Source organism: Diabrotica virgifera, chromosome 4 (genome assembly GCF_917563875.1).
Source record: "Diabrotica virgifera virgifera chromosome 4, PGI_DIABVI_V3a".
In the NCBI taxonomy this organism is placed as follows: Eukaryota; Metazoa; Arthropoda; class Insecta; order Coleoptera; family Chrysomelidae; genus Diabrotica; species Diabrotica virgifera.
This window is the reverse complement of record NC_065446.1, coordinates 66,629,169-66,641,929: the sequence shown is the minus strand read 5'-3', so window position 1 is coordinate 66,641,929 and position 12,761 is coordinate 66,629,169. Positions and strand designations below refer to the sequence as shown.

Sequence of the window (12,761 nt, the reverse complement as noted above, 5' to 3'; positions counted from 1 at the left end):
TTAGAGGTAATGGATTTTGACAAGAGCTATGAGTCATGCCCAAACAGTACAGAAGTTTACGTGTAATTTACAAGGGCATAGCTCTTTTAAAAATCCATGAGGTCTACTGAAGATTATAGATTTCAAAGGAGTCGTTTGGCTTCATCCCCCTTCCCACACTACAATTTGAAAGTTCCTTTGTGTATACTTACATCTATCTACATCTGTTTGTGACTTTTTAATAGCTTTTGGCGCCTTGGCCTGGCTGTTGTCTGCCTCTATTGTGTCGAGGCCTTGGTTCAACAGATACTTATGCCGTTTCCTTAGTAGGGCTTTACATCGATTGTCATTTGTTTCGAGCTTCTGTCATGTGTCACATAATATTAATATATCAACGTCATACGTCTTTGGTTTGTATCACTGTGAATGACTGTGAATGAAAAGCCCTATGGGTCGTTCATGATTGTTATCCTTGCTAGATTCGGTAGTAAAGCCGATAACAGAATCTGGTTCCATAATTTCAAGACGAATCAAGACAGTTTTACATTATGCTATTTTCATGCTAGGCAAGAGCCATGCAAGACAGATTATGCAACTGCGCATGCCCACGCGCTATTTCCATGCAATTCCTGTGCTAGACGAAAAATTAAAACGTGTTTTATTTTTCACGCCATTTTGCGTGCAAGTTGTCAAACTTCATGTTGCCAATATAACAAAATTTATAGTTTAGAATAAAACATTGTGTAAATTTAAATGTTATTTATTGGAAGTAATAATAGTTTGTGATTTATACTTGAATATATTTAATGTTGGACTGAAATTTCCAAGTGAAATATGTAAAATTAATGTTTTGGTATATTTCTTTTGTTGGCAACAACGAAAGTGTTAAAATTGCACAGAAATAGCTCTGATGTAAAAAAAGTCAGGTTAGGCAAGAGACTTGCATAGTCTAGATGTAAAGCTGCTTTAAGACTACATTGTTCTTCTTCCTTGTTTACTTTGTTCCCGTTTTATTCTTGTCCCGCATGTATCCAGGAAATGGCTGGAAGACAAAGACATGCAAGCCCTGTGCATGCTTGGTGACCTATTTAGAAAACTAGGTTCCCATTCAAACCACTAATCTGTTTTCGCCGCACAGTGGCAAGTAAGTGAAGTTGGTCTTTGTGAATCGGTTTTTACTGATGTAGTAGAAACTAAAATATCTTTGAATCGTAAAAAGCTGGTTTGGTGATATATACACACTTAATGATAAAAGTGAATTTATATACAATTCAACTTCGATTTCTATCATCTTGTGTCAATATCAATTGTTCGTTTCTTGTGTCATTTTTTTACCTCCTTTTTTCTTGAGGAAATTTGCTTCTTTAGTAACATTTGGATCTAGTTATGTTATTAACCTAAATATATATTATTTTTTTGCGTCTTGCCAGGTTTGTGTTGATATAGAATAAAATCCGTTTATTGTTTAATAAATATTTGGTCCCTATGTTAAAATTACCCCTTGATATCCAAACAATTTATGTTGATTTTTTGACAATATAGTAATTTATTAGAAACCGCCACCTTTAGAAATCACATTATTAATAAAATAGATCTTAGTCACTATTGCATTTTGCAGCTTTCTTCTTCATTATTATTTTTTATTACCTTATTTTCCTTGCTTGACTTTAAGTAGAATTATAATTTTTTTATTGTAATATTACTTCCAGCACTAAATATTGTGATGTGTGGTACATTAGTTCACTCACTAGTTTTTACTTCACTTTCTATTGGTATTTGACTAATTTACACTACTAAACAATATATTGCTGAGCAAAGGACGGTAAATATTAAATTTTAGTTGAAATTGAAATTACGAAAGAATTTTATTGATATAGGAATTTTGTTAAATATGTTCATATTGTTATCGATAATATGAGTAGTTGTCATGTAAAACATATTAAGTATTACTTACTACGTAATGTAAATGTAATAATACTTAGTAAATTCCATTCATTGAAGATACATTACATCGTGTCTCGTTTATTTCAAATAAAATGTCAAATCAAGTTACCTAATATCACCGTACACCACTGCCAAATACTTGTTTCTCTCCTTATGGCTCTGTCACCCTGTGGAGCTAATTCTGTTATATTACTATTATATCCCTTGCTTGTTTGTATTTTGGAAGAGTCTATATGAAAGGCACCCTAGCGTAAAAAAATTCAATGCACAATTCCTTTTTTGTAAATATACAGCTAAGTTGGTTATGCCTTTCAATGAAGAGTATGCAGACTGGTGAATATAACCTAACCTTTAAACATCTTCTAAAATATACCTATGTTGAACATCGTAGATTGGATAGGAACCACAAAGAGAAAAAGCCAAACCGTGAAAAATCAACCAGTTATTTGCATTTTTATAGTAGTGGTTTTTTTATACTGTCTCTTTTCTAAGACTTTCAAATATCGTTCAGGCAAAATTAGAATCTTACAAATCTGTAAGTTTATAAATTTCTGCACATTATCGGATGCCACGACTCTTCTAAGTTTTTTTAAAAATTTATCGTATACCTTACTTCATCTTTAGTGATCTCAGCACCCTTTTTATTAATTTCCTTCGACAGAGCAGGTAAATCTGGCAATCTCACACTTAATTTTATTGTAGTAGATAAATCGACAATACACTTTTAAATCAGAATTTTATTACAATGTAGTTAAACTTTTTATTGTTATCTGGCTGCTTTGACAACTGTTGTTTAACCGTAAAATAAAAATTTCTACCAGTTGACATTTAGTTTGGAATGAACAATTATAGAGTTGCCTTACCTACTTGAGCAAGCTTCTATAAGCGGTATCCACTAGTAATAATAAAAATTAATTTTGCCTCCATAGATGTTCACTGTATTTGTTTATCTCATCTAAGATTTATATGAAATCTTTTTTAATGTTACACTATACTTATAGTTAAAATAAAAATAATCATGACTCAAGATCCACTCAAGATAATAAAATTACATTATAGTTATTAAGGTACCAAGGGTATTATAAGGATAATAACGCTTGAGGTCAATGGTGTATATACCGAGGGCCTTTGGCCCGAGGGATATACGTTGACCAAAAGCGTTATTATCTATAATACCCGTGGTGCCGTCAACGTTTAATGTCCGACTAAATTATTCTTTATATGCAAAAAATTTTAATGAATTTTGAATTAATTAGTTTTTAAATAAGTACATTTACCAGCATTAGTCGTAACGTAATTGTGGTAATCATAGTTTTACTTAGGTTGTTATTTGTCAACTTGACAGTATTTAACCAGTTATTTAAATTTAATGCCCTAGGGCGTTATTTTTCAAAATAACGCCCTAGGGCATTATATCATACTTAACTGACTTCGAAATCATGTCATTATTTGTCAAATAATATACCAGTCGGACATTAAATTAAGTAAAAATCGTACATATTAAAAGCAAGGTGATTATTTTAAATCATAATCTATCAAAATTTTAAGAAGATATCCGGAAACCAATGTGACTTAAGTGTTTCTATTGTAAAAAAGTTGGAATTGTACTTGAGTTGGCAAGTTAATAGTAAATGAAGGCAAATGAACACGCATTTTGTAAAAATTTTTGGGTTAGTCACCCAAAAAAGTAGGAAGTACATACAATATTGACATGCATTAAGACAAGAGAAAATGAAAGTAGAAATAGACCTCTACCAATCTACCATGAAAGCAATCCCAGCCAACAAAATACATCCCCATGACCTTTGGAATATACTCACAATGGAAAATAAATATATAAACTCTACTAGAAATGAACTTGGGCAACAAAAGCGGGAAAAGATAAAATCCTGGATGACGAATGATATTCTGGATTTAAGGAATATACTAAGAATATAGATAAATGGAGTCAAGAACAATGCGACGAAACAGAAAGACTTCACCAACTGCACGATTTAGTTGACTTTCATAAAAAAGTAAAACAAATAACGGGTACTTACAGGATAACAGCTTTACCATTCTTGAGAGACTACGAAATGTAAGGGACTGGTGTGGAGTACCAGGCGGCGCTACTGTATTTACACAGGCCGAATAGAATGTTAGGGTTGTCTTATAATAATATGTATCTAATCAGCCCTAAACATCCATCCTTGGACATAGCCCTCCTCTTCATTCTTACATGCCTGCCTATCTTGGGCATTTTGCATCCATTTTGACCCTGCGCGTTTCAGGTCATCTGACCATTGCATTTGTGGCCTTCCCCTTTTTTTTTCGAGATTTCACAGTCTCCAATCTTTCATCCTTCTGCCTTAGGGTAAGTTAGGCGAACGAAGTTCCATTTAAGCTTTGCTACTTGGGTTGATAGATATCTCACTTTTGTTTTGTTACGGATCCATTCGTTTCTTTTCCTGTCTGTTAGTTTAATCTTCTTCTTCTTGGACGTTGGCTATCATCATAGCCATTTTAATTTTGTTTGCGGCGTTTCTGAATAACTCAATCGATGTTAGTCCAAACCATTGGCGTAAGTTTTGAAGCCATGAGTCTCTTCTTCTTCCGGGTCCGCGTTTGCTTTCTATTTTACCCTATATTATCAGTTGGAGTATATGATATTTATCATGTCTCATAATATGACCGAGGTATTCAAGTTTCAGTTTAATTTCAAGTTTAATCTTCAGCATTTGTTTTTCATGGATATGTCTGTCTTTGCTGTTTTTTCCATGTTTTCCTTTGTAAACGTTCAGGTATGAGAGCCATATATGAGGACAGTGAGTATACATTGATTGAAGACGCTTGTTTTTGGGTATTGGAGGTATTTTCTGTTCTTTAGAACATAAGACAGTTTTCCAAATGATGTCCAGGTCAATCTTATTCTTCTCTTTATTTCTTCGGACTGATTTTCTTTATTAATTTAGTGATTTGTTTTTCCCAACACGTGAGATGCAAATTGAGTTGTTTACATTCCAATGACAACGGCAACTGCTCAGTTACCATTAAGTCATTGGAATGCAAACAACTCAATTTGCATCCCACGTGTTGGGAAATTCAATACCTTACCTAAGGGCATTATCCTTGTTGCCATGTATCCATCCTAAGGCATTTTATTTAAGTATGTACCTTTAATGCATCCATATTATATTTAAAGGAAAGGCAAAGTTTTTCAATCCTAATAGCGACATTAATAATATTGAAAAATATTAAAAATGTTACTAAAAGATTTTTAAATTGAAAACTTATTGGTCCATTTCCCTGGTGACACCTCCAAGGCTTCTACAATATGCAAGCCAGATGGATGCTGCAGTGAAGACAAAAGGGAAGGAATTCTACACTATGCAATTCACAACCCCCGTCTGCAGCTTGGTAAAGTTCCAACGGAAAATGGACCTAGTTACTCTATAGGAGTAATACTAATATAAAAATAAAAATGTATACCATTTTTATTCAGTGGCAATGCGAAGGAAAAACAATCTTATTTTTCACTTAGAATACGGAGCGCAGTCCAGCACTCTGAATCGACGATTTTCGACTCTTATTGGAGTCTCATCGGAGAGACGTAGGCCTGCTGCTCCATACTCGAAGTGACCAACATCGAGAGTTTATCCCCCACACCGCAACTGACGTGAATGGATTAGGTGACTAGCGTCATCTGGCAATTGAAAGGCATATATTTAAAGGGTTTTTACCCGAATATTTCTTTGGTGGCTCAGCTGGCATCCAATCTGTCTAACACTGATGATGATTTTTTATAAAATCAAAAACGTTTTGTTTGATGTAGCCCTTAAAGGGATTTTTAATAAAAAAAAATTATACCTTTTACAAAGAATTTTTCCAATTTAAATAAATATGAATTTTTCCAAACTATTAAGTTTTGATAGAAGCAAAGTGTAGGTTGTGTTGAAAATAGATAATTATTTGTGACCCAATACAAATGATGGCTGATAAAACTGGCTAAAATAAAGGTGAGATAAATAAATAGGGAGTCTGATATCAAGTACTGCGAAATGTTGTAAATGCAAAAAAATTATAATACTTGATATCAGAATTGAGACTAATGATGAATATTGAGAGACTGAGAACTCCAGAGACCCGACAACCAAACAAACTGGATGATGAGAGTAAAAGGTGGACTGAATAGAATAACTTGCTGTGTGAAAAAAATTGATTGAACTAGTGGAAAGCATCGTTGGATGAATGAGGTGAGATTATGAAATGGTTATGATTGGACACTAAACGAAGACCAGGTTGAAAAAGATGACGTGCAGAAAATGATGAGAGATATTGACTAAGATATTGTTGTGTAAAAGTTGTGACAAATGGATGTTATAGATATCGTTAAAGAAAGTGAATTATTTTGGAGAAATTTTGAAGAAAGGACTAGATGATTATCGAAAATTGGGTGGAAGTGTGAATGTGGATAAGAAAGAAATAAAAGAAAGAAATAGGAACAGTATTAATGTAGATGAAATTAATTAGGGAAAGCAATAATAATATGAGAAACAGATTTATAATGTAATTTATGAAAAAAGTTGACGATGTAAGGGTTGAAAGTCACGATTGAAAGACACATGGCGATTAACACAATTCGGACTTCTCTGTTTCTCTGTGACTATTTCAAGGTCCTCGTAGAGGTCCAATCTTAAAAAGATTTTTTCCGGGATGTTATGTATTAGAGATACGTTATCCGGGATATTAAGAGTATGGTTATTTTGTTTAAGATGTTGAGAAAAGGTAGATGTATTCTCTCTTTTAGTATGTTCAAGGGAACGAGAGGTAAGTGATTACAAGTATATATGTAGCATCACAATCAGAACATTGTAGTTTATAGACACCGTTTTCTATCCTATCAGTTTCGGATAGGATAGGAACCAGAAGAAGAAGAGTAAAATTGAACAAACGCCTAAATTGATCCCCTAATCGAAGGCTTTCATTAATCGTTTATTTTACCTTTAAGTATAGTGTAATCATCGAGAATGAGTTAGAAAATACTTTCCCAATGCATAAGAAGTAGAGTGAACGAATAAGCTAGGCACGTATAATTTTTATGAGATTTCACGCATACTTTCAGTGATGTTACAATTTATAGCAATTATATAGACAAAATATATATGCTTTGCGCATATAATGTTAATATCAAAATTGGTCAAAACACGGAAGCGCACTAATCCTAAACTATTATTAATAATTAATATTTTCTACTACCTACAACTTTTTCTTTATTACAGTACATCTACACTTCATACAATTTTAACAACTTAATATATTTAACCTAACTTATTACACCTTTATTTAACTTTAACTATTAATGTTGAACTAATTGCGTATTCCCTCATTTTGATCAATTTTGTGTACTTTTTGCAAAGCTTTACATACAATTCATTTAGTTTTATATACTAGATAGGGATATATAAGGTAAGTATTAGGTTAAGAAAGCAATAATTGTTATCTACCTCTTACGACAGGTAAACATTTAATTTGCCTATTTTTTGTACATTGCAATTATTTTGGTGGGCTTATGTTTGTTTTCTATTATTATAGGTACACCTTTTTGTGTTTTTTGCTTAGCAAATTTTCATATGAAATATAAACATTAATAACAGTTTTTTTAATGTTAATTTAATTTAATTTAGCTCTTATGATTTATTATAAGAACATAAAGTTTGCAATTTTTAAAACAGGTATACAGCAAAGTCTCCAAGTTGTGTTAAAACATTTTAAAATTTGTAACGTCTTCGTCTTCTTCATGTTTATAAGGAATTCTGCTTGTTCATTGGCGGATTGATTCCTCTATAGAAGGTTGTCACTTCATCTTTTGCACCGTCGGCCGATACTTCTTTTATCGATTGGTGATTTATCTCTTGCTATTTTGACCACACGCGTCTCCCTCGTTTCGCTTATGTGGTTATTCCCTTTTTTTTCTATTTAGTGTCCATTCGTGTCCATTCGACTACAGATATACCGACTTAATTACAAATATATATGATAAGGCAACAACAACTATTAAGCTAATGAAACAAACGGAGCCTATTAAAATAAACCGAGGAGTAAGACAAGGAGATACCATCTCGCCCAAGCTATTCAACCAAGCGCTAGAAGATGTGTTCAAACAACTAAACTGGGATGGCTTGGGTATAAACATAAACGGGCAATATCTGAATCACTTACGATATGCTGATGATATTGTATTAATAACAGAAAGAAGTGAAGAATTGCAAATAATGATGGAAGAACTAGATAGAGAATCGACAAAGATAGGGCTGAAGATGAATTACAGTAAAACAAAAACCATGACCAATCAACAAGAAGAACTAATAATTACAGTGGCACAAACGGCAGAAGGATGAAAGATGGACTAAGATGATTGTACATTGGAGACCGTGGAACCACAAACGAAAAAGGGGAAGGCCACAGATGCGATGGTCGGATGACCTAAAGAAACACACTGGGTCAAATTGGATGCAAATTGCCCAAGATAGAGAGGCATGGAAGAAGGAAGTGTAGGCCTATATCCAAGGATGGATGTTTAGGGATGATTAGATAGATAGTCCATTCGTTTATACACTGTACGATACATTGTCTTCTAATGTCTTCACTCCTCTTTCGATCTCTCAACGTATTTCCTGTAATTCTTGTCAGTACTCTCATCTCTGCCGTTTCTAGTGGTCTTTGTATTGTAGCTATCGGGTCTTGTTTCGTTTCTGATGCATATGTCATTATTGGTCGTACACTGGCTTTATAAGTTCTTGACTTCATATCAGTGTTAATATGTCGGTTTCGCCATATATTGTTATTAAGACATCCTGCCAGTCTATTTGCTTTTGTACTTGATTTCCCACTTCTTTGTCCAGGTCTCCGTACCTTGACAATGTAATTCCAAGGTGTTTTATTTCCATTACTTGTTCAATACTGATACCATCAATTTTTGTTTTAAATCTGATTGGTTCTTTATTGATTACTATTGTTTTAGTTTTCTGAAATAAAATTGTCATATTGAATTCTTTTGCTTTTATGTTAAATGTGTAGACCAATCTTTGCAGACTATCTTCATCTTGGGCTATCAAGATTGCCTCGTCTGCGTAATAGTATTTTTACTTCTTTGTTTCCCATTCTGTATCCTTTTCCTTTGTTGACGCTTTTGATGATTTCATCCATGATTAACTTGGAGAGCATAGGACTCGGTGAGTCTCCCTATCTTTTTTCATCTATTCTGACTTCCATTTTGTTGTTTTGGTAGTTGTTTTTAATGGTTTTTATAATATCTAGGGGGACTTACATTTTTGAGTCTTACTCTGTCACAGGGCCGCCGCCAGAAAAAAATTTAGGGAGGGTCAAAATTTTTAAGTCGCTTTTCTATTCTAGAAATGAATAAAAGAACAAGAAAAATTTATATTTTAATAATCATATATAATACAAAAAAAACATTAATCGGCAAATAAAAACTGTAATCTCCTGCGATCTTGACTAAATTTATCAATAACCTTGTTTTATCTTAAGCTGTAATTATCCAGGGGGGTCGGTGGACCCTCTCTGACCCCCCTTGCCGGCGGGTCTGCTCTGTTAAATGCTTTCTTCAAGTCAATCAGATACAGAAATGCTGGTCTATTATACTCTAGTGATTTCTCAATCATTTGCTTTATAACGAATATTGCATTATTGACGAATTGCATCTGTACACGATCTTCCAGTACGAAAACCCTGGTAGACCAGTAAGGATCTGCGAAAAAACGTTCATTTTTGTGGATGTGAAAGGTGGCATTCGGATTTTTGCAGATAAAGTTAGGTGACACCTTCAGTAATAATAATTGACTTATGCTCCTTCTCAAATATGCCCGGAACATTAATAAAAAAATTAAAATATTTAAAAATTTCGAAAAACATCGATTTTTTTCTGCTTTCTTTAGAATGTCTTAATTAAGGTATTACCTTTTCTGTAATATAGCAATAAATACAAAATAAGAGGGCAAAATAAGTCTGTTGTTATTCAATATTTTTTAACCACTTTGGTGGCAATTAGAACCTTAGTAATTCGCTTAGGAAATTCTTTGTAACATACTTAAATCGTGTAACAAATTTCATTAAAATCGACCTAATAAATTTTGCATAATAAATTTGCAATCTAAATGTTTTTAAAAAAGTTCAAATCTTTTAAAATCTTTCTGAACAAAAAGTAGACCATTTAGAAGTTGGCTAATTTTTTTACATATAAAGAGGTGCTCTACCTATCTAATACACTTTACAGAATTAAAATCGGATTATTTAAGGGGCCCCAGCAATGTTTTAAATTTATAAACAATTTTTTGGCTTATAAACAAATAGCTTTGTTTAATAATAAAAAAATTAATTTTTAGCAATGCAAATAATTAAAACCGGTATAATTTGACTTAAACTTTCAAATGTTATCAGCAGAATTGCTATTTTATTTTTTAATCAAACGTTATTCGCGTTCAAAAATTGCAATTTCTCGATTTTTTGAAAGTTCCACCGCGTTTATCTCGAAAACTATGCATCCTACGAAAAAACTTGGAAGAACATGTTTTGCTTAGAATTACCCAAGAAATACAAGAAAATGTTTTATTTTGCGAAAAATCGATTTTATGTAATTCCTCAAGTTCTTTGTTTATAACAATCTATCGACATCCGGATCAACTGTTACCCAAAAAATTCGTGTTCTACGGGTCAAAATACATAAAAAACTTGGGTAAGTCCATCTAAATAAAGGAGCCCGTAGCACCCCCTCCTGGCCACAGCACTAATTTGTTTATAAGCCAAAAAATTGTTTATGACTTTAAAACATTGCTGAGGCTGCTTAAATAATCCGATTTCAATTCTGTAAAGTGCATTAGATAGGTGGAGTACTTCTTTATATGTAAAAAAATTGACAAATCTTTGTATGTTCTAGTTTTTGTTGTGCAAGATTTTAAAAAATTTTAATTTTTTAAAAAAAGTTTAGATTGCAAAATTATTATGCAAAATCTAGTAAAAGTCAATTTTAATGAAGTTTGGTGTACGGTTTTAGCACATTACAAAAATTTTCTAAGCGAATTAGGAAGGTTCCAAGTGTAACCTAAGTGATGAAAAATCATTGAATAAGGACAGGCTGTTTTGCCCCCTTATTTTATATTTATTGCTATTTTGAAGCAAGGGTGATAAATTAAGACATTTTTAACCAATCGCATCTGATAGAAAATTTAATTATCTTTGTTTTATTCCTATAGGACTTTGTTCTAAAATGAATAGTTTTTAAGTTATAAGCAAAAAAAGTAGAAAAAAAACGAAATTTTTTGAAATTTTTAAATATTTTATTTTTTTTATTAATGTTCCGGACATATTTGAGAAGGAGCATAAATCAATTATTATTAACGAAGTTATCACCTAACTTTATCCGCAAAAATCTGAATGCCACCTCTCACATCCACCTAAAAACAGATCCTTACTGGTCTATGTCGTTTATCTGCTAAACTTATCCTCTGATTCATTAGTTCTTGTAGAATTTTAGTTGTAAGTTAGGACAGTATTTAACAAGTTGATAGGTACCTCTGTAGTTTTCTGGGTGCTTTTTATATCCTTTTTTGAATAGTAGGATTAGTTCGCTCGTTCTTCATTCTTCCGGTATTTTATTGTTTTTTAGGATTTTGTTAATTAATGTTGTTAATTATTGTTATGTCATTGCTGCTCCTCAGTATTTCAGTAATTTGTAACTGTAGGAAAGAAATTTTGCTACCATCTATGAGATTTGCTATACGCTCTTACTACATTGTTGACTTTTAGTAGTACCCAGTACTACTCTTCGATTTCCACTTCGGAATTCGTTACATAACGATTTCCGAACTGGAAATCAAAACGTCAAATAAACTTATCAAACTAAAATTGTGGCTTATTCCCAGCTAAAATTACATGAGATGCCACAAGAAAATAGCTTCAGAACAATAAATAAAAATGTATTAAATTTAACATTATAAAAACTGTTTATCCTCTTCTGTTCCTTTTTATTCTGTTCTGTATATTTAGAGCATATTTAAAATTTTTCCAGATTGCAGAACATGAACCTAAGAGTGTGAGAATTCAAGATGAACCTCAACCTAGTACCAGTCAAGAAAGGGATGAAGATTTTAGTTCTTTGACAGAACCCAGTAAGATATATTTATTGATATAATAGGTATATTATATATAGGGTGAGGCAGATAAAGGGCCTATTAGAAATATCTCTAAAACTAAAGAAAAGAGAATCATGAAAATTGGAATACAGGGGTTTTGAGGTATAAACTATGTAATGAAAATATTTTGGTATCTTTGCTACTTCCGGTTATACCGGAAGTTGATTGTAACTTCGTTTTTTTAAATGGGACACCCTGTATATTTTTACATTTTTGGATTCTGCTCGATGTCTTCTTTCTTCAAATATGAGGTTTTGTAATATTATACAGGGTAGTTTAAAAGATAATGACGGTTTTTTATAAATTTTGTAGCAAACTTCACACCCTGTAGAATTATACTGATTTGATATCAAAAACCTCATTTATGTTCAAAGGATTTTTAATATAGTCTATTATTATTAAAAATTATTAATATAGCGAAATGTTTAATTTTAGTATACAGGGTTGGTCGAAACTCGGAATGAGTATTTTCTGAGTTTTCTTAAATAGAACACCCTGTATTTTTGTACTGTAATGAAATGATATTTTATAGTACTTTTTTATTTCTTAAGCATTCCCTATACCTAACTGCTTTAATTTGTAAGTTATTCGTAGTTCTTTAAGCCAAACATTAATTGCAACAAAAATTACTTGAAATTTTATTAGATTTGC

General features: G+C 32.2%; 1 protein-coding gene across 17 annotated transcripts in view; it reads left to right on the top strand.

The window, feature by feature from the left end:
- Positions 1-12,761, top strand: part of LOC114324805 (piezo-type mechanosensitive ion channel component) — a 369,243-nt gene that overhangs the window by 258,497 nt on the left and 97,985 nt on the right. For all 17 annotated transcript variants that reach the window (XM_028272670.2, XM_028272668.2, XM_028272666.2 and 14 more), the window contains one exon: positions 11,987-12,086. In XM_028272670.2, the coding sequence (XP_028128471.1) occupies positions 11,987-12,086 (100 nt within the window). The remainder of the gene's footprint in view (positions 1-11,986; positions 12,087-12,761) is intronic.